General features: G+C 33.4%; 3 protein-coding genes across 4 annotated transcripts; 1 reads left to right on the forward strand and 2 right to left on the reverse strand.

Moving 5' to 3' along the window:
• Window positions 1-2,265: 2,265 nt before the first annotated feature.
• LOC140048797 (protein FAM124A-like) lies at window positions 2,266-9,516 on the reverse strand. 2 transcript variants are annotated; one of them, XM_072093583.1, is made up of 4 exons: window positions 9,131-9,516; window positions 6,705-6,847; window positions 5,461-5,499; window positions 2,266-4,138 (listed from the first exon to the last, which is right to left on the reverse strand). In XM_072093583.1, the coding sequence occupies exons 2-4, from the start codon at window positions 6,754-6,756 to the stop codon at window positions 3,240-3,242; spliced, it is 990 nt and encodes a 329-aa protein (XP_071949684.1). In that variant the 5' UTR covers window positions 6,757-6,847; window positions 9,131-9,516; the 3' UTR covers window positions 2,266-3,239. The 2 variants fall into 2 exon arrangements, with proteins under 2 accessions (XP_071949684.1, XP_071949686.1); XM_072093585.1 differs by lacking the exon at window positions 6,705-6,847.
• A 236-nt stretch (window positions 9,517-9,752) lies between these two features.
• Window positions 9,753-13,377, reverse strand: LOC140048702 (centrosomal protein of 19 kDa-like). Its single transcript, XM_072093471.1, has 2 exons — window positions 13,305-13,377; window positions 9,753-12,010 (listed from the first exon to the last, which is right to left on the reverse strand). Exon 2 carries the CDS (start codon window positions 11,975-11,977, stop codon window positions 11,480-11,482), a length of 498 nt encoding a protein of 165 aa, XP_071949572.1. The 5' UTR covers window positions 11,978-12,010; window positions 13,305-13,377; the 3' UTR covers window positions 9,753-11,479.
• A 3,595-nt stretch (window positions 13,378-16,972) lies between these two features.
• LOC140049692 (nuclear receptor subfamily 2 group F member 1-B-like) lies at window positions 16,973-22,616 on the forward strand. Its single transcript, XM_072094642.1, has 6 exons — window positions 16,973-17,284; window positions 18,070-18,303; window positions 18,975-19,358; window positions 20,049-20,332; window positions 21,436-21,550; window positions 22,274-22,616. Exons 1-6 carry the CDS (start codon window positions 17,281-17,283, stop codon window positions 22,519-22,521), a joined length of 1,269 nt encoding a protein of 422 aa, XP_071950743.1. The 5' UTR covers window positions 16,973-17,280; the 3' UTR covers window positions 22,522-22,616.
• The last annotated feature ends 545 nt before the right edge of the window (window positions 22,617-23,161 follow it).

The following is a 23,161-nucleotide window of genomic DNA, read 5'->3' on the forward strand; positions in this document are numbered from 1 at the left end:
TTAGTTATAAATTGGTTCGATACATATAATAAAATTGTCGAAATGAATCAGAAAAAATAAATCATTTAAAACATGAACATATTTGTCATTGAGATGTTCGCTACGTAGCAACAGTCGATAATAGTATACACACAGATTGCTAATACGACTGATTGAGTCTAGCAGACTATTGCAAATCATCTAGAAAAGATTCTGAATGTATGGAGTAGTTTTAATCATGAATTAAGGAATAGAAGAATATGCATTGACGGTGACATTAAATGATTTTTCCAACGTGCTTGCCTATACTAAAGCACTGCTGCCAATCAAACAAACATGCTCATTGAACTCCGTGTCTCTAAACGCGACCCTCTATAGAACGCTGCGAATCAACTGTTACATTTTTTGAGAACAAAACGTCGCCATGTAGAAATCGTATGCGTAGTCTGATTGTTCTAGTGACATGTCTGCGTGCGTCAATGATTAACTGACAACAACAATATATTGCTGAACAATTCTGTTTTAATGTCATCACAATCGGACTACGAAAAGTTTACTTTCTTACGACCGGTAATTTTAAGTAGTTGGTAATAAAAAAAAAAAATGCAATTTTTATATTTGAATTATCATATTGGCCTGCCACCTTCTGTCATAAAAAATTGCGTTAATCTATAGAATATTAAATTATGCATTTTACCCATGTATGTTGTTACTGTGTCTTGTGGTGTCAAGTACAAAAAACGTATTTTTAATATAATGGCTATAGGCAGTGGTTTCTTCAAAAATCTCCATAATTATCGATGTGATTATATTTAAATTGTAGTGCCTTGTGATTGGCTAGTGATTATGTCATCCACATCACATCCAATCACCAGGCCTAATCGAATGAAAACTGTGATCCATGATCCGGGATTGGCTGGCTATGTATAGTTGCGAAATGTCACCACTGACTCTACTACTCTCTAGCGCTCGTTTTGAAAAGTAGACGCAAGGCAAACTTAACCATAAACAAATGAAGCATAAAAGTACCTTGTCTATTATTACTGTTGTATTATTATTCCCACAAGAAGTAGACAACAATGAGTATATAGATCATTTTATGCGAGTCAAATGGCCGAGCGGTTAAGGCAGGGGCGCCGTTTACCGTACCTAAAGTATCCTTGCTGATTTTGTAATTTTACTTGTAGACTGAGACAACAACTAGTTGTTGTCTCAGATGTGTAGGGCTACTACAGGTCATAAAATGCTACTTTAAGGTCATAAAAACAATAGCGTAGATCAATACGGCTTTACCACGTTGAAACACCGGTTCTCGTCAGATCACCGAAGTGACGTTGGGCCTGGATAGAGCAGGGAGTTATAACAACTCCCTGGATAGAGCTTGGATGGGGGGTGTCACGAAACCTAAGACCACAAAAGCTAAGACCCCCTAAGACCTAAGATCACGAAAGCATTGTGGCCGATCCGCGCTCTGTCGGTTAGAGTCATGGAAGATTTGATCTCAAACTGATACATATCCTTCTATTCCTTAATCCATGTTTAAATACACGAAATCATTGTCACTAGAGTATTAGGGAGGTTTCGCAACCTTACGAATACGATAACGAAAACGGATACGTCACACATTTGTGAAACTTTTGAGCTGATCCCCATTTCATATTCGTAAAGCGTATTCGTGTTGACGAATATCACCAGTCATATTCGTAACTACAAAACGAGTATAGTTTTTGATCTATTTTGCACATTTTGCATTTGAATCAGGAATGATTCATGATTATAAATAATTATACTTTTATTGAAAGTAATTTACTAAAGTAATTTACTAAAGTAATTTACTAAAATGCCAGGTCAATTTTGATAAATAGAAGTCCTCACTCGCTTTGATGTTACGCTAGGCATAGGCAACCAAGCACCAAGCAACACGTACCTGCGCTTCGCTCAAATTTACCGCAGTCATATTTTGGACGGATTTTTACTGGCTTACGAAAAACGAATACGTGTGCGTGACGTAACCGTTTTCGTTATCGTATTCGTAAGATTGCGAAAACTTCCTATTATGTGAAAACTGCACCAATCAAACAAACACGCTCTTTGAACTCCGTGACTCTAACCGCGGCCCTCTATAGAACGTTACAGTCAACTGTCAACAGTCAACATTTTAATCAGGATCAACAACAAAAACAAACCAATATGTAGAGATCATATGCGCAATTGCTCTCTATGTCTGCGTCATGGATTGACAACAACACAAAATCAGACTACGGAACATTCAATTTTGTACGACCGTGAATTAATTTTTATTTTATTCATCCATAAGAAATTAAAAAATTAAAAAGCATAAAAATATAAATATAATAGAGTGGAAAATGGGCAAAAAGGATAGAGAGAAATACAGCTGCCTATCGAGATCAACTTCCATTTCTTTTAGAAGATATCAAGCAAAGCATGTAAAAAATCAAAGTACATAGTAAGTAGGCCTATATTAATATAATACACAACGTGAAATGGTTAAGATAACATAACAATTAAAAGTTGATAAGGATTACCGTCACATAATATTCAAATCCGTTGACTTTAGTAGTTTTGAAAGGTTTCCTATAATTAATTTCTCGAACATGCTTTGGAATTTCGTTCCATATTTTTGCGCCTATTCTAATGTAACATTGACGAGATAATATGCCTTAGGTTGGTATAAATTTTCCTTACATTTCTGTCTGTACTGTAACATCTTTGTTTAAATTATGAGTTTAAATTGATCGTGTCACAAATCAAACTTAAATAGCGAAATTCATTTTAAAATATATCAAGTAAATTCAGTTGCCTAAATAAAGTCAAATAACTAAAGTTAATTCTCTGGAGTAAAAGATGATAAATAGCATATTGCGATGAACAAATCTTATTGTTTGCTTAATTAAAAACATAACTTTAAATGTACCATTTGTTTCCCTAATTGTTTCGATACCCTTCGGTTAACGTTTTCATTAACGCTATTTTTCAGAAATAAGGTTCTCGATGTAACTAAAGTTTTTCGTCAGAATAGATGGGACTAGGCACTGATAGCATTGTCATTTTTTCAGAAGGCCTAATTGCGTTTGGATTAAATAAATAGAAATACTATTATAACTCATACAGTGTTTTTCATCCCTCTACATTACCGAAATAGGAATTTAAATATAGAGTGTTTATAAAAACTAAAATTTGTCAAACTCTGCTTTTACAAATAACTCAAAACAGAATATAATAATATAGGCCTATAAACCTTATAAATCAGTGTCTTCAATAGATTCAAGTTTCTTTTTGTTTGAAACAAATCGTTTTGACTTTGATTTTGTTGGGGAAAGGAGCGATTGCAGAACATCTATGGAAGTTCGTCGAGGGGTTAATATGGGAATAGACTCATTTTTTGTCACCAGTAAAAGTGTTACATTTCCATCCGGGTCAGTAGTTTGCAAACGATGAGAACTTATTGGTGAACAAGCATTGGGTAAGTTATCCATAAGTTTGTCAATATTCCGCACTTTAAACTGCAAAAATGCAGAGTTCAATGGTCGTGGATTAAACCTTTCCGGTGTTTTCTTTACAGCAAATTGAATATCACATCCACTTTTTGTATGAACCGTGAAAATGCAGAAATTGTTGTCGCGTTTAAACGTAGGATCTTTATTAAGAATTAACGTATAAAAGTTTATCATTTCCAGGAACGTATTTGCGGAGGAATATATCATGAATCTGACAAATCTTCTTCCGCAATGCACTTGACGCACAGCCCATAACGGCGTGTCAAGCGCAGAACTATAAAAGTGCTGCTCATTTGGGTGACACGTCGTGAATTGATGCAACATATCGGATGTATGGTGATGCTGCCATGGAGGTTTTGAAAGGTAGTCTTGCAATTCTGATATCAGTTCCGAATCCAGTTTCTCGTCTAGAAGTAGTAAAACACAGAGTGGGGCTACCGCATCTGGTTTTTCAATCGAGTTAAAACATTCGCTCGCTCTACTTCGTTCAGCCGCAATGTTAAATAGTTGAAACGAAGGATCACACCATTTTACCAGTGGTGTAGTCAAATTCCGAAAATCATTACTGCCCTCAGGATCCGTTATAAAATGCATAGTCATTGCAAAAGGATCGGATTTCTGATCGTTTGGAAAATAGTCATCTAAAATTAAAATAAATATTGGCTTAATTAGTTGAGCATTATAATACATTTCAGCATTAGGCTAGGGTCTAAATATAGGCTTATATAATAACAGATATCGCCTTTTAAATCGGTAAAATATAAGATTTGACTCGGGAATGATATTTCCTCGAACAAAATATCATTCCCTCGGGGATGTCAAATCTTGTATTTAACCTCTAAGCAGGCAATATCTGTATAATATTGCATTTTTATAATATAATATCCCCAGGAAACATACTGTACGTGTACCGTGACTATAGTGGGCTCTATTTTTGTTTTTTATTGTTGCTCTGTAGTTATTACTATCTTTAATGAGTTTTTTATTAATGCTATATTTCAGAAATAAGGTTCTCGACGTAACTAAAGTTGTTCGTAATGCTTGCGCACGCGCAGATCAATATGTTTACAAAGTGGGCGGAGCTTGCGCGTTTCATGTTGGGAAAATAGCGTTAAAGTTAACGTTTACGTTACGATGTGGGCGCGGTGAGCAGTTTCGGCACAATAGATGGGACGTTTACTGAAGCCCTTCTATTTATTAGTCTGTAGATCCAGCTAGGCACTGATAGCATTGTCATTTTTCCAGTAGGCCTAATAGGAAACATACTGTACGTGGACCCGATTCTGCTACTGTCAATAGGTATGTATCTGTATAACTATATAAAGTGTATGCTGTCGGCAAAAATGCTGTACTTTTAACATAAATATATTATAGAGGGCGCTATATAGAGTAAATACACACAGCAGAATCGGCTGGTACGTGTCCCGTGACTATAGTGGGGCTCTTTTGTTGTTGTTGTTGCTCTGTAATTATTACTATCTTTAATAATGAGGGTGGCAGTATCCAGTCCCAGTATTGGAACTGATAATTAAGTGACTCGATAAAACATAACAAAACAAACATTATAAAATAATCATAACAAGTTAAGAAAATAAAATATCTACATTAAAAGTTAAAATCGTTAATAATTGTTGAAAAATAAGTATCTAGCATTATTGAAATCCTATTACGCACACACCACCCAGACATAGTTGTGGAAACGTGTACAAGAGTTAAGATATAGATAACAAATCTTATCCATTCCATTCCTTTTTAATACATTCTTCATATAATTACACATTATTGTGTAACACAATGATATACCACCCATTATAATATAGAATCATTACTTGAATCAAAATATAAAATATAATGTATATTCTGTGCTATCTTCAATGGTTAACATCAAGTTAATTGAACTATAGCAACTATAATAGCTGCAATTAATGCAAGTAGAAGTCAATTAAATGAAATATATACTTACTACTGCTGTTGATCCATGCAGCTGTCATTCCAACAGAATCTGAAGAACATGAATGGAAGTGGTAAAACAATATTACTATCTATAATATCTATTTATAAAATAAGCTGTAAATCGGTTAAAAACATACAAATCACTCACGTAAGATGAGATTTATTTAAGTAGAGAACGTTATGTTCCTTCCATCTATTTTAAGGTTTTCCATCTTAACTGTGCATTTTTAATTACATTTATTTATGAAAATGTTAACACCAAATGGAAGAATCCACAACTGCTATTCTTTTCATAGTGTTTTTTATTCATAGAATTATATGCGTTTTCCCCTTGTATATTGGGAATAAAACAACTGCCGAGGGTTACATTTTTTGTCCACCCATCTTAGGTTGTTTTTTCATGTTGGTTATCTTGTCCTTCCACGAGTTAACAATGACGATCGGTGTCTGGTTATGCATCATGCATGGATTTTATTTACATGTACTGTGTACTGCTCAGTACAGTGGGGGAGCCAGTATACCGACTATACTAAGTACACTTTATATGTCGATTATTCCACACACTCTTCCTCAGGTTCCCAAACATAGCGCTCGAGCTTCCCATTTAGTGAAAGATAGTTTATCATTCAGCCTATCATTCTATAGAACAGTGCCCTTAAACTTTATTTTTCTGGTCATGATAATTGATAATAAATCGTTGATGGTTGATATAGGATCTGATTTCTTAATTCTGAATTTCACTACAGTTATTTTAAATCTTCCACACATTGTGTGCAACTAGAGCATCTGCCGGCGAAGATGACAACAGCACATCTTTACATAAAAATAACTTCATGACAAAAATCACCATTATCACAATCAGTCTGTAAAAGATCTCTAAGGTCGACTACTATAAATCTGTCCTTTTCATTCCACCTAGTCGCCTGGATATCTAAGGTGATCAAGCTTTAAGCTAACTAACTAGTTTGACAAAAAAAAGTGTGATGTGCCCAATTAATATGGTAGTGATAAGACGTCATCGTGTCCATATTGTGGGCACATGGCATTCTTTGTGACATACAGTTTGATAGTGTAGACAGAGCTTATGGTTTTTTCAAACACAATCTTAAGCATAGATAATGGTGAGTAGGCGCCGCACACATCCTTATTTCACCCCGTACTGAAATTCCTGCACCAAACCAATATATCTTATTAGGCCTACAGAAACAATTTACAATACATTCTTTACTTATCAACAGGAATAAAATTACTTACATGATGGTGCTGATGATACTGTATGTGGGTATCTTCTAGGCCTAGAATACATCACTTTAACCCTCGGATAGAATAGTTTGCAAATGTCTTTGTTGTGACATTTCCACAGTAAAATGTACTAGCACAAACGTTAACGTGTCGAGCTTTGAAGAATAAAATCAATACTGGACACTCAATCAAAAGGAAAGTAAACATACTGTAATGGTATGCTTTGATGCTACGTAACAAATCCATGTTTTACTATTTTACAAATTTATGTACTGTATTTTCTTATTATTTACAAGTTATTTCAAGTAAGTAGAGTATGTTACAAAATGGAAACTAATTGAGGTTTCGACACCATTTTAAAAGTAAAATAGTAGTCCTCAAGTACTTTCAAACGATTATCTTAATCGACTTTGAAGCCTCTCTCTTATTTGCTTTTATTAATGTTTACCTTTAGATAAAGTAGATATGGACTGTCTATCTCCTAATTCAATTGGCGTAACTTGCTTATACAATACTGTTCGATTTTTAGTGTATTAGTACTAAATCCTATTATTCGACGGGACATTGGTGTCATGTTTAGCTTTAATTAAACCAACACATAACATTAAGTTACCAAGATAGTCTTTCTTTAATATGGTAAAAATCGATATTTTGAAATGTATGTTTGCTTAAGCACATTATGCTGAACCATAGTAAAATGCAAACATTTTATCAACACACAGGGCTTTGATCCAACCAAAAACGCCCAGACGGTTTGTTTTCACTGGCTAAACTAAATCTAGCTCAATGATGAAGGGGACAGATCCTTACCCTTCGTGGAAGCTTTCGGAAAAAAATCTAACTTGAAATCTAATTTCAAGTTAGGCGTATTTAATAAAATAATTCTATTTTAAAACAAAAGCTTTAAGCTATGAGAAGTCCGAGATGATTTGGCTCAGCCTTACTCGTAACTGATGTTTGTAGGCCTAATCTCGGTGTGCAACTTTGTGGTTTCTTTTTTTTTATATTCTTCTGTAACTCGTCAATTACATAATGAAACATAATGAACAAACAACTTTATCATTTATCGTGATTATAAACTAAGTATCATTTTAGGCTTAAGAGTGGATTTGAAAGAGTCATGAGGCACTCGGTGAGGATTGATATTGATTATTGAGATTGGAAGCCAAGCCACCAAGCTACAGCTCCACTACAATATGATTTTCAAATGACTATGCCATCACATTATAAGCATGATTTGCCACAAGGCTACTTTTCATCTTCATCTTTGTAAACACGAAATTATTGGACAGTTTGAACTTACTTCTAATTAAAAAAAACTTCAGATTTTGTTTTTGGCTCATGGCCGACGTCTGTATAATTAGTTTTACATTCATCTGAATGATGGATGAAACTAAGCCAGTACTGTTTAAGCACCTTGATTGGTCCTAACATTGATAAAGGGCTTCTCTCGTCCAGTGCACATCTTGACCAGAGGAAAGGCATAGGCCAATACGTCTAAGGCAAATAATAGATGCAGTGGCTGCCATGAGAGTCAGCCAGCAGTGCTGATTTCAAATGCCTAATGGGACCCCAGGTCCATATATACCCGATATTCCCAGATGGTCTCCCATCCCAGCTCAAACCAGGCCTAACGAATTGCTTTACTTCGATGAGCTGACGAGAACCGGTGTTTCAACGTGGTAAAGCCGTATACAATGGAATAGCACTCTAAATTAATTGTATTACATTTCGTCAGGAAAATTGTCGCGAGCGAAAGTAAATGAAACGATTTTTAAATTTATTGAAAAGTTGAAGGTATTTCTCACATTGAGCTGCTGCAGCTGAGTAATCTGCTGGTGTGCTAATAATCCAATGGTTTTTTACAAAACAAGATATAACTTTACAGAATAGTTCCGAGTGATATAGAAAATCTGAAGACGCCGTACATCTTCATCATATGGGTAGACAAGGAAGGGGACAGACGATCGGGTCCATTTTGGACATCTCATCTCTCACTCTTTCTTCCTGAAATTTCCTCAGTTTATTTAGCATTAGGATGCAATTATATTTCAGGTTCTGTCGACAAATTTACGAGCACTGCCACATGCATATCACCTCAGTACGCAAAGTTATTGATGACTTTGAAACCGGGATCTTGACAAAAGTTACTACTGTGGCCAGGCCATATACAGAAAGGTGAAATATATTAATGTATACTAGTTTACTATATCAGCGGTATATCAGTTCATTTTAGGGGTAGTAACATATATTTAATTTAATATCAATTTCGAAGGTTACACATCGGAATTACCTTTGTCGGTAAAAGCAGTCATGATATGTATAATCTTGATAGGCCTATCATAATAACCAGCAAAGTACAGGTTTAAATAGAGACGAATACTATGCTAATGTGTGAGACCAAGTACTTAAGGCCTACTTCAAATACGAACACTTACCTCCACAAGCACTATACAAAACAGTGATTGTTTAAATTCAAAATAAGTTAAAAACAATATCTTCTGATGGAAATTATTCGCAGAATGAGTAGTCTATACCAAGTTACAACAAAATCAGCTTCGGACAATGTTTTGGCATATTTTTGTACCATAATACCGTCTGTGTTGTAGCTTATTGAGAAAAGCATATACTAATGAATAGCGATATAAATACTGTCCTTTCTCTATCAATAATCCAGCGACGTCCTGATATCAAAGAGCAATGCAATTTGTTCACCTAGCTGGAAAATACGCGAATACAAATATGCCATTACAATGCAACCTGATCCCGACAAAACGTTATTGTTATTTCAATAATAAAACTGCTATGAAAAATAAGTGCAATATACAAAGCATCGGTACAATAGGGAATAACCCTTGAATAGCCTATTTTAAACGTCAGTAAACGTCGCTCTAGGGTTCACTGTTTTGACTAGTTTAGATTTACGTCTTTTAAATAACTTCCCGGTATTAGTACTGGACTAAAACCAAATAACATTTTCTGACCGGATAGAGTTATATTGTACCGTATACACTATACAGATTAATGCATTATTAAAATTGAATAAATTGCGCTCGAGAGTAGCCGCTTAAGGCACTTTATTTATAACAATTATTTATCGTTTTGTCTTGTACCAGGGACTGGTTTTAGCCTACTTATCAAACAATTTAAAATATCACGAAGCCGACATATTATGTTTAAAATAATGTTTGTGGGATTCCTCATCGAACTCTTCAGTTTAAAACCCTGAGTAGGCCCTACTAACGATTGAAGTATATGCCACGGCTGACCGTGACGGTAGTTTTCCAAATATAAAATAACACTAAAACAAATATAAAAACAGATGTCATTTATTTAAAACAACGACGGTAAATGATTTGCACCTCTCCTGCTATTGTAGTATTTGTACTCATTATAGAGGGATATAGGGGAGCTTAAAGATGCAGTGTCCCCCTGAACAGTCCTGAACTTATTTTTTTTTTTTTAAATATGCTATTTAATGTCACATACGGTAAAAGATATCCAATTTTACAAAAAAAATTGGATCGAACAAAATCTATTTACCTGAAAACCCTGTAATTTTAAAGCATAGTCAAATTGGCTGCCAAATTTGGTTGAATTTAACCAATTATTTTGTCATTTTATAAGTGAAACAATTATTTTTGTTTTTTGTATGGAACTTATTTACTTTATAAAACTAACAAATAATCTATTCAAAGTCAGATTTAATATTAATCTTCATTTTTTATGTTTTGGGGGACAATACTAATCTTAATACAGTAATAATAATAATTTTATTTATAAAATATTAAAACAATAAAACAACTATGTAACCCTTAAATTCGTAAAAGCAAGGTACTGTATTTTGTATTGTACATTATATGTAATATCTATCTTTTTAAATTTATTTAAAATAAATATTGGGTACAGAAACAAAAACAGTTTGCTGGCAATTATTCAATATAAAAACTCAAACGATGATATATCCAAGTTCGCTACTAAAATATAGTCAAACCATTAAGTAATTTTTTTACAAAAAAAAAAAAGGAAAACAAACCAATGCTTATGTAATAATAACTGTAAAATAATTAGGATAAAAAAATATAATTTTTAAAATATAAACTAATATAAACAATCATTGCATACCTCTTGGTGGTTATGGTTAGCACACAGCCTGGATTACTGTATTTAATACTTTCTTTACTTTTAATACTGTACATGTCATAGGCCAGGGCAGTCAAGGCTATCAACATTCTAACTGATCTATTCTTATTAACAACATTTAATGTGTGTTGTGACTTAAGGTCTACCAGTACCAGAGAAGAGTAAATGTTTCGTCTTATTTATTGCTGTATAGGTTTTCGATTCTTGCCTATTAAACAATACAGCATGTTACAGACAAACAGCTTACAGTATTGTGTTAAAAATTACACTATAGAGGGCACTACACATTTCAATTGGCATACAGTATTTAATATAGAAATTTAATATTGAGAATAGTTTTCTGAACTTTTATATTTGAATGGTATTTGTAAAATGGTTGTGTTTAATTGAAAATCTAAAGTACTTTCTTAATTTAAATAACTATACTCTGTTAATTAACTAAACAAGGAAAAACTAATGAAATGTTTAATATGCCAATTGTAATACAGTACCTGAAGTTACAGTAAAGTTTGATTCGTTAATAACTGATTATTCAACCAAAACCAATTAAATCAACACATAAAAATGTCCTGTTCCAGTCGTGGGTTTGCAATACTAGATAGGCCTGCATCAACTTGAAATTGAGAAGTTCAACTGTGTAAGATTTAGAAGTCTGATAGATCTGAGTCTGAATCCCATGCACTTGTTTCAATTCCTCTGTTTTCCATTGCAGGAAATTCAACCTCAACATCATACTGGAAGTCGGGATCACCCGGCTTTTTCCTGTTCTTCTCGTAGCTATCATTCATTGCAGTTTTCTTTTTTTTAAGATCGTCATCGTCCAACTTGTTCAAGTCCTCTTCGGGGTCAATCTCATATTGTTTCTTTGCTGTGGCAAGACTCTCCTCCAGACTTGAACCATGTAGAACTGCCTGTATTATTCTCAGTAATTTCTCAATTTGAAATTCACTGACATGTTGTAGGTATTGCTTATGTCGAGGGTTGTTCTTAAGTTCTGTTGTAAAGCAAGTGATATTTGTATTCTTGTTAAAGTTTCTAAGCGGCATTATTCTTTCTCTTAGTTTTTTTGAAGAATTTTCATATTTCAATATAAGCATCGGGGGTTCAACTCTGACCCCACATTTTTTCGGTGTCACTTCCATATGGAATTAGGTCATCATAAATTTACAAAAAGGCTAAAATAAAAAAAAGTTCGAAGTTGTATTATTTTGGCATAGTATGCACTTGTCAAATTGTATGACCCACTATATTACTACCGGGAGAGGTGTATCATTTAAGAATAATTATTGACGCAGGGGTGCATCATAAAACCTAGATGGTACGTCACATCAATGAACAATGGTGTGTCAATGTCCATCCCTTTACTAACCACCATATCATATAAACAATATGGTCACAGTGCGCCTAAATGGGTGCGCTAAGATATAAAAAATATCGGACAAATGACGCACTGTTCCCGGGGGTTGTATAGTGGGTCGTACAATTGACAAGTGCATTATGTTGACATGATAGAGATAGAATGTTAATAATAATTTTATATATAAAAAAAACATTCTTTCAATAAGTTGGGCTAATTTTGAAAAGTCATAATAAAATAAAATTAGACATACTGTATAACTTGTCAATAAATGCAAAATGATAAATAAGTAGCCTATAACACTCATTGTCTTACGCTGTTTGTTTTAACTAATCTATACGAAGGCCTACTACACATTTATACATTATTATATTATCCTAAAAAATGAGCTGGTAGGTTCTGAAGAAAGATTCGTAATTGTGGCTCTGGTAACTAATTTTAAAATTTTAAAAATTAAATTAACATTTTCGAAATCAGGGATAATCTTTTTAGAACTTTCAATAAGGAACTATTTTTCTAATGATTTTCAAAAACCTGTAAAATAAAAATTATAATAATACTAATAGGATAAACATTTTAATGTATAGGCCTACGACATTTAGCGCGACCCAAGTAACAACGCGATCGATATCAAACGCAACCACTGTTATGATTAAAACAGCTACTACTACTAGCGCTTCATACCGAAATAAAACCATGGATGGGCGAGTCGGCGACTTTGCGATGGGGCGACTTGACTGGATCCCATAAAAACTTATTATTATAACTTTATCAAGCTGAAATGTGAGATTTGTATCTCTCCTCCCTTTGTTTTGGGTTCAACCATAAACTGACCAATCACAGGATATAATACTGAATAATATCTAGGCCTAGGCCTACTGTATGTGCATCACATCTAGTAGGCTAGCTCTGCCGGATCCAGACTACATATACTAGACTTGAGACTCTAGCTAGTAGGCCTAGGCCTAGCCTAGGCCTAGAGACCTATAGGTAGGAGGCCTAGGTCTAGGCCTAGACTAGAGCACTAGTCTAAACCCCTAAAAGAGTTTAAAATGCAGGTCCACCTACATTGTGGTTGGGTTATATCATAGAAAACTTAACTTCGTACCTACCTCCTAAAGCCTAGGCCTAGCTATAGACTATGAAAGGGCCGTCCGAGGACGTCGTGTTTGTTGTTGCTCTTTTTCGACTCGCTATGGAGGGCCATACACGCATTATAACATTGTGTTATAATTATTATACAGTATTATAAAGGATCCCATTATAGATTGGCTATAAATATAAGCTCTTTGGATAATAACACAGTCAATTCAATTAATAAGCGATGGACTATTTTTATGTTATTGATGAATTTATGTATTCAAAATAAATTTATCTGAATGTTGGTATATTCCATACAAAATGTATTTATTTAATACAAAGAAAATTTAATTATCTATCAAATAAGACCATTTAAAACAAATGGGGTAAACAGTTACACATGTTAAAGTTATCCACTTTACCAAAAAATATGATCGAAAAAAAACTTATTTTCCTGAAAAAAACTGCAATTTAAAGCAAAAATAGTCAAATTGGCTGCCAGCCAATGGGTTTTTGGTTTAATTTAACCATTTATTTTGTCATTTTATAAGTGTAAATTGTTTTTTTCTTTTTTTTTCTACGAATAAAACTACAAATTAACCTATTCTGATTATTATTATTATCTATATATTAATGCTATTAATTTTTTCGCGTAATTTTACGTATCTCCTCCAAAACCACTGAAAGGTACGTGCTCACATTTGTCACACTGATGTTTATTGAGGGACGCACACGTCGATATGCTATGTCACTTTCCTGAATTTTAAGGATAAACACTAAAAAAATGCAAAAAAATAGCAGTAGAGTTTGACGTCTCAGCGATCAAGTTACATCACTGATAAACTACGCAACTTCTTCTGTTGTGGCGTTGGGTCCGATAGTCTTTGAAATCGTTGGGTCCGATAGTATTATTTGGTAACTGTATAATTATCTGTGTCTACTATTGCAATTGTTTGGCAGATAGAGAAATTGAAATTGTCCCTTTTTTAGCCTAAATGAATTATTTGTTTTATTTTCATTTTATTGTGTTTGGTATTGAAAAAATAATGTCGCGTTAAAATATATAATAATATTTTATGGTGAACAATTATAAATCCAATTCGTTTTTGTGGTCCCGATCGTCTTCTCTTTATTTTATAATGGACCCGATCGTCGATTTATATTGGGCCTGAACGTCCACCCAGTTGAGCCCAAACGTCCACCAACGTTCTAACGCGTTGGTACCCGATCGTCTTTAAAAAAAAGCCCGATCGTCTGTCAATCGCTTTAACACAGAAACGTTCTATCATATACTAGGATAGTTTTGAGGTATATGGTAGGCCCTACATGCAAAAAAAATGCTGATTTTTTGCTAAAGTGAATCTTTTTTGTTCAATAAAAGCCATTTAGTGAAAATTATTACGCAAATCCATATTCTATATAAGATTATCATAATAGCTATCCATCAATAAAATTTTTGATAAAATACGTACAACTTGCATGAACAGTAGTATTCCGGATGATCGACAATGTTAAGTTGCATTTATGAGTTTGCTTTAAGGATGGGGCATTGAGGAGAAGAATGATATGTTGTGGACCTGTATATTTTCTTTGTTTGTAAAAACATCTCGAACGGAACTATAAAATCGAAAACGGATATGATATACAATATTGATACTTTGTACTTGTACAATTGTTAAGCTTCAATTGCATTTTTTAGGCCTACATTAAAACTACAAATCTAATCCCGTCATTATAAAAAAAAAACGCTCGATGTAGCACAAAAAGTCAAAATTAAATAGCACACAATGATTGGTCTCTTGATTGTATACAGATTCAGTATTGAACACGATATAGTACGTAGCTAGGAGCAGTGTTTACACAGCTTAACTAGTCAAAGAATGTACCAAATCCACGTCAATCTAACTGTGAGTGCTTTTGCTGAAGTAGTAGTTAAGTTGGCGATTTAAAAGCGTAGAAAGTACCTTGAAAACAGCTGTTTTAACATACTGTTTGCCAGTAAACAATCATGATTTCTAGTATTCTAATTTTGTTACGATTTTTGATGTACATGACGACGTGTAGAACTTGTCGATACATATACAGTTGCAATGCATTATGTTAACATGAATATCACGCTATCGTGTTACGATTTCAAATACCGGATACAATCGACAAGTTGTTGGCCATATCTATGTAAAGATTCTTTAACTTCAGTACAATGTTGTACAATAAAGTATAATTCTCTCATAGAATATTTTATTTTTTCATTTTTATTATTATAGTCGAGTAGCCTACACGTAAGCGAAAACACATCAGTACGAGAATCGGCTTTGAAGTCAACGTTGATCCAGAGGTTTTAAATTAGTTTCTATTATTCTACCTTTTCACGAAACTAGAACATACATAATAAAGAAGAAGTACAATATTAACAAGGCCATATACATGACTGCATCGCGTGCTCAAGTCAACCGATTGAAATTGCTGAACATGTTTAGAAATGTTGAAAATGTTTAAAAACATTTATATTTTTTAAATTTATACGTGCGTAGCCTGTAACCTTTGGCGTGCTCGTATAACGAAATTTCGAGTTGGAAAATGAATAAAATATGATGATTATCAAATGTTATTTAATTGTGATTCATGCCTGTGAGGATATGACTAACGTGATTTTGTTAAATCGTGCGTAGACCGCGTGATTTTTATTGCGCACCGTGAAAAACATAACCAAATCGTGTCCTGGTCATAAGGAATATACTCTGAAAAATTGACTTAGCTAGATGAAACTGATGCACGCGACTAAAACATATATTAATGTAGGCTTACATACCCGCAAACGTACTTTCCAGGGGACGAAATATTCTATGAGAGAATAATATTCCTACATTAGGCCCTATTAATACCGTAATTGATAACAATATTAGAAGGTCTAGTCAAGACAATATACGAGTCGGTGTGCTTATCACTAGATCGAGTGGAAATACTGTTTTGAAGGATCGGAAAAATGTATTATTTCAACGAACTATTTTGGTATTAAATTCTATTTTTTCAAAGGAACGAAATAATTTTGAAGACAACGAGATAATGTTTCCGAAAAGAACAAAATAAAATTTCAAGAAAACAGAACAATATTTCGAGAGAACTAAATGAGGATGGAATAATATTAACCAACTAACGTTCTAAAATATCTTCTACAATGTTCATTTCAACAAAGGTAAACGTACGTACCACTGTACAAAAACAATTTAGTTGGAAAATGAATATTTCAAGAAAGTTGGAAGAATCTTAGTTTCTAGTCGATAATACTTTTAAGACTTGGCCGACCCATTTGTTGAAATGTAAATAATCCATAATCGCAATTGCACAATAATTCTTAAAGGCAATCTTTAATTAAAATATTTAAGAGCCATTATACTGAATCTATTATAAACACATCTTGGGGGAAAATAAAGCTACGTTCATATTGTATATGTTGATACAATTCGGTTGCTGATAGCTAACTACCTCCAAGATACGAGTCAGAAGTCTGTGAAATTGCAACGCTTCGGTTATATTGACTTTGCCTCGTCGTGGAGGCAGGCAGGCGAAAAATTGGCGAGAAAGGGCTAATCCTTGTCCGGGACGTGATCTAGCCTTAATGAAAAATTTCGACCCAATGTCACAGCCTGAGGAACCTCCCGAAGTAACCTTTTAACACTTTAAAAAGAATACATCGTAGTGACAGAGCATGGTTATTGGTGATCAGTCAAACTATTTGATAATATATCGATTAGCAACTGTTTAAACAAAGCAGTTTATTTCCTTAAAGGATCGTTCAAATCAAAAAGCAGCGATGACTGAATGTGATAAACAGTCACTTCAGTATAACTTGGATATAAAGGTGCTGAATATACCACTTCAACTGATATCGGTGAGATGAGAGGAAGGTACTGGTGCGCATAGCGCTCATTCTTTACTTGAACTAGTAATGACGTTTAGTTGTGTTCGAAATCATTGTTTCTGAAGAAAACAAAAGTGCATTTGAGGATAATGGGTAGGTAGAGCTATTATGTTGCATTGCAATTTCAATTAATACTTGCAATGATTATCTTTTTAGTGATATCGACTAATCAGGTTAATCAGTACTTTTAGCAAATATAAGCTTTACAAATTTAAGGAATTTTTGTGCAGCATGATTGAAAATAAGCCAACATGTTTATAGGCCTATATGATCTGATTGTGAATGTTTTGCTTGTTTTACCATTTTTATATCGAGAAAAACGAGTTTCCATTTACACATTTTGATATATCGAACAAATAAAGATTTGATTTTATTAAACTGATTTATTTCTAACGTTTACATTGATGTTTCTAATTATACATTTCGGAAAGGCGCAAAACATTTTACAATCTTTTAATTAGTTAAAGTCAGCTTTAACGGATTTCTTCTAGAGTTTTTCTAATTTTTGTCCTTGATTGTTTATTTTTATCATTTTTATTTGTTATTGTGATTACAATTTACACCATTGTTATTTTGGTTAAAATATTTTCTTTGTTATTAAATTGTACATACAAAAGTATATATAGTTAGGTTTAACGTTTATATAATAGGCCCATTTTTTACATAATTTAAGTTTAATGTAAGTATATTTAGCTAAAGCTTATTTTTAGAAATTCGGAAAGGTCTATCCGAAAATGATTTTCATTGATCGTAAGACATTTTAATGATTAAAATGTAACAAAATATGTTGAAAACAACACGTTTACAAAAACAGGATTGTGTTGTGTTGCTTTTAACTATAAGACATAGTTTATTTTAAAATCCTTTTTTTCAATCAGGACGGACATTACCTCACCCAGTATCATGTCGAGTGTGCGGTGATAAGAGTTTTGGTAAACATTATGGTGTTTATTGCTGTGATGGTTGTAGTTGCTTCTTTAAAAGAAGTATCAGAAGGAAAATGCAATATACCTGTATCGGAAAAGGAAACTGCGTCGTGGATAAAGCAAGACGCAATTGGTGTCCGCATTGTCGACTTCGTAAATGCTTTTACGTCAAAATGAATAAAGCAGGTACGTAATAAATTGACCATAGATTAACAAATTAGGCCTATCTAAACTGGATATCGTGTATGTAAGATCAGCTCTCTTTTACTTTGTCTATTTGTTAAGCTTAAAATTACTTAATATTATGATTTAGGCCTTCTATTATTTTCCAAATGTTAACCTCATTAAAATACTAAATAATATGTAATAGTTATTTTATTCATTTCTAATTGGGGCCACTTATAATTGTACTTATTTAAGTTATTTATATACAAGATTTTTCAAAAAAATAGTTTTTCTTGCCACCGATACTAATTCATTTTCCAAAGCTTCTTCAGTTTATTTCATTTTATATCCTACTTATGAGTTTACTGAATTACATATTTTTGCCGGTGGATGCAGTAAAAGAAGTCGTTCTTCATGACAAAACAATATCAATTCTTCAGGACTTTCCTACATTATTCACACGCGAAAATGGTGTAGGCTACACAGTACAATTCACGCGTACTATAAACATACCAGGCATCACGTCTACTTACTTTATTCCTCAATTCCGTTAGTGTTTTTATGAAGAAAAGATGAAAATCTCATCCTTCTGATTTCATTTGTTTCCTTTTTTATTTTTGCAAATACAATCAATTTATTTAACATCACTATTCTTTGTAAAAAACTATATATGTTGATGTTTTCTTCATTAGCTGTGCAAGAAGAAAGAGGACCACGCAAGAAAAAGGCCACAGTACAGAGCGTAAAGCCAACCAACAGTACCCAAGTTACACCGATTCAAAATAGAACACATCCTCATACGAAATATTCCGCAGATAGATCTAGAAATGAAGTTAGGTCGTCTGCGTTTGTGCCGTTCCAACCTTGGAAGCGGGCAGAACCGTGCAATCATAGTATGGTTTCAAGGTCAATAGTAGGTCTACCAACAATGCTGCCCAATCATTCTAAAAATGTTCAATTCCTACAAGGTGGAATATGTGGAACTTACATGTCTTCAGTGATGACCCACCCTGACGCAACTCCATTTCCATCTGCAATGGCGTCGTTACTTCATGAGCAATATTATGAACGGCCAGGTAAGGTTTCCACCATTTGGAATAAATTTAATCGTTACAGTATGATAGAAACACTAGAAACAAGATAAATAATTAGTATTATCACTTATTCATCTACATTGTTTGATTTAATATATTTGATAAATTATAAAATTATTTACATTTATCCCGTAATTGGCGAGTTACTCGCTGTTGGTTGCGTATAAAATGAAAATTAGTTACAACAAAAATTACTGGAAAACAATATACAAAGTGAAATGTCAATGATTGTCGTCAAAAACAAACTTAATCACGGTTAATACGGAACGTATTCTGTTACAGGAAATTTAACAGAATACATGGAATGACAATTTCGATTAAAATTATAATGATTAAAGTTATCCCAAATATAAATAATATAAAATAAACAACAGTAGATTCGCACATTGTAGAACGTAAAGTAGAATTTACAACAATTCTAGTTAAATTTTCTGTGAATGTGTGTAGGGCGTATATGCTAAAACTAGTGCAATTTGAGGATTAAATAGTTACCGACCCGTTACACTGTTATTGCATCCATCGTTAAAATCATATTGAAACTTTGTAATTAAAATTGGTCGTTTTTCTTTCCTGAGCTTTTAAAATAATGTAGTTTATTATTGAATCCATTGATTGTTTATACAACTAATAGAAACAATAAAAAAAAAATACAAAACCTTAATATTAATTTAGGTTATGGTGAGATACAGATGCACCCAACATACCCGGATGTTCATGCAATGCTAGTCAGCAGTACAGAAACCGATCAAGAGGCTCTTCGAGAAACTGCTTCGAAAATCCTTCAAATGTTGGTTGACTCGACGTCTTCAATTTATGTGTTTCAAATGTTTGATAGAGATGATAGAATTATTCTTCTTGAAGATTCATGGCCTGAACAGTTTCTTTTTCACATTGCCCTGTGGCCGATTATAGACATGCACGCAGCAGTAACAAAGCTTAGTGTGAATGGAAGTTTGGTAAGTCAAGACTCATTAGCTGATAATTAGTAGGCCTATGTATGGTATTTGAAACTTACGAAATGAAAGCTTGCAATATCCATACATTGCTTACTAAAATAAGTAGGTGGAATTCATTTTTTGGCTCAATATTACTGTTATTACTATGTATGGGCCTATCTAAATATAAATATTAATCATTTTTAATGTGTATTGATTATTTGAGTTTCCTATCCATAACCGTAAGAAAGGAAAGCAAAACAAAACCTTATAAATCATTAACTATTTTATATTATTTGTTTACGTTACGCGCACTCTCGATTTTAAACTAAACTCGTATTAAAAGTATTTAAAATACAACTATACTTGTATCTAACTGAATATACTCAGTTAGTATCTAGAGTGCCAGCTGCATAATCTGGTAATACAACTATACTTGTATCTAACTGAATATACTCAGTTAGTATCTAGAGTGCCAGCTGCATAATCTGGTAATACAACTATACTTGTATCTAACTGACTATACTCAGTTAGTATCTAGAGTGCCAGCTGCATAATCTGGTAATACAACTATACTTGTATCTAACTGACTATACTCAGTTAGTATCTAGAGTGCCAGCTGCATAATCTGGTAATACAACTATACTTGTATCTAACTGACTATACTCAGTTAGTATCTAGAGTGCCAGCTGCATAATCTGGTGCCGAATTGAGACCTTAACCGCCGCACAACATAGGCCTATTTATTTGTAATTGTAGTTTTTTATAACCACTAGCCATCAGCGCAAGCTCGGTGGTCTAGAGGTATGAACGCCAGGCTAAGTGATCTGAAGGTCGTGGGTTCGAGTCCCACCCGAGAACTAATTGCGAATTTTTTCGCAAGTATTCTCAAATGTACTTAGTATAAAGTACAAATTACGTCAGAGTAGTACAAAACATCTAATTAATAACATGTTTATTATTATTCCAATATTGACACACTTAGTGCATATTACAAAGTGTTCTACAACAAACCTAATTTTGTGGATAATTATATTAAAATTTCTATCCCATAATTCCCTATACTGTTAAGAATATAACAGAACATACGATGCATTAAGAAATACTAATTGTTTTACTTTTAGAAAATACCCTCAAAGTTCATTGACGATGTGCGTGACATTATTTCAAGAATAAGATCTCTAAACCTGAGTGCGCCAGAGTTTGCTTTTTTAAAGACCATTCTGCTCCTGAAGCCGGGTAGGTCAACTTAATAAAACAACTTAGGCATACGCTAATCAAAAGTCGACTTTTTGAGTAATAATAATACCATGTATACATAATTTTAAAATATTGTTGATGTTAAAAATGTGTGTAGTTAATTGGACGCTTTCTTGTAAAATGTAATTATTATTTTTTTTTATTTCTGTGCACTGTTCTGGGTTGACCAACTAGCATAGGTGTTTAGCGGTCTTTCCTTGCCTTTTATATTTCGTTTTGTCATTTTATTTGTGTATTGTATATGGCAGAAATTGAATTTAGGGCAATTAGAAACTAACAAAGTACGTCACCTACATGAATTCAAATCCAGAGAGAGAAAATGAAATTCTAGTCTACACTCAGTAAAATTGTGTTTGCAAATACCAATTGGCCACTAGAGGCTTTCCACACCCGAGGATGGCTTACTGCCGTATGATCGGCTTCAGGAAAGATTTCGGTAGGACAACATTCTCGGAGTTTGCTAACAAAAGAAACTTAAGTAGGCCTATAAGACGTCAACCAATCAGATTTCGCTATGTCAGCTTCAACGTTGTGGAATTATCTAATCCGACAGTGTGCTAATTTTTAGCTAGCCAGTCACATTTTCCAATAAGTTTTTTTCATTTATAAAACTATCCTCCTTTTTAAAATTTATAGTACAGCGACTTGACAGCCTTGTAATTCCCTAGGCTCAACTGAACTATTCATGTGCTTTGTTTTTAGAGTCGCATGGAAAATTGCGAGAAACCAAAAAGGCAGAAATGCTTCGAGACCAAGCCCAAGTGTTTCTTGCTCAATTTGAACAGGACTTGAACCCACAGTCACCCGCAAGGTTTGGCAAGCTTCTTCTGGGATTACCGTGTCTAAAACAAGTCGATAAACAGACGCTAGAAGAAGTATTCTTTGGAAGAACTATTGAACGATCTGAATTACAGAGATTGATGGGTCCTAGGGATCTTCATAGACCATAACAAGGACATGATTATTACATTTTAATTTAAAAATAGATATAAAATTTGATTCTTCATTCATTCTTCTTTTGAGGATTTTATTTGAATATATATACGCGTTTTGCACTTATTTATAAATCGATACGCATAGTTTGTCCATATAATATGAGTAATTTAAATAATAGTAAATAATTCGCAATAGACCACTTTGTTAACGTTTTGATTATAGTTTAATTAATGGTAAAGATTAGGTATGTAAGCGTTTATAAAAGGTCTACAAAAATATGTAGCTGTAGGTAACAATTGGTTTTACCACATTTTATTCTAACTCCTAACACTTTTCATTACTGTATATCGTGCTGAAATGTATATTGTTTAAGGAATTTTGGCTCAGGATTGAACTAAATAATGTAATTCATCTCTCAACGAATTCGTATTTGATTAGTGTGTAAGATTAACAATCCAACTGGACCATGTAATATAGTGTTGGAACCGTGTTTTTTTTTTATTACGACGGAATTATAGACGTTATGACAACATTTCCTGATGGTCTTATTCATTGTGTTCATCTAAAAAAGTTAGAATTTTATCTTGTTTGTAGGCCTGATCAATGTAATCACCAGCCATAGAGAAACTCGACGTCGTCTCACCATGTGACTGT

This window comes from Antedon mediterranea, chromosome 5, assembly GCF_964355755.1.
Source record: "Antedon mediterranea chromosome 5, ecAntMedi1.1, whole genome shotgun sequence".
Taxonomy (NCBI): domain Eukaryota; kingdom Metazoa; phylum Echinodermata; class Crinoidea; order Comatulida; family Antedonidae; genus Antedon; species Antedon mediterranea.

Bases quoted from the DNA above. Each gene is read 5' to 3' on its own strand.
- LOC140048702 (XM_072093471.1), bottom strand. From the start codon at position 11,977: ATGGAAGTGACACCGAAAAAATGTGGGGTCAGAGTTGAACCCCCGATG.
- LOC140049692 (XM_072094642.1), top strand. The intron at 19,359-20,048 runs GTAAGGTTTCCA...ATATTAATTTAG, and splicing joins GCAATATTATGAACGGCCAG to GTTATGGTGAGATACAGATG. The intron at 20,333-21,435 runs GTAAGTCAAGAC...TTTTACTTTTAG, and splicing joins TTAGTGTGAATGGAAGTTTG to AAAATACCCTCAAAGTTCAT.
- LOC140048797 (XM_072093583.1), bottom strand. From the start codon at position 6,756: ATGTATTCTAGGCCTAGAAGATACCCACATACAGTATCATCAGCACCA. The intron at 5,500-6,704 runs GTAAGTAATTTT...CATGTTCTTCAG, and splicing joins AGTATCATCAGCACCATCAT to ATTCTGTTGGAATGACAGCT. The intron at 4,139-5,460 runs GTAAGTATATAT...TTTTAATTTTAG, and splicing joins TGCATGGATCAACAGCAGTA to ATGACTATTTTCCAAACGAT.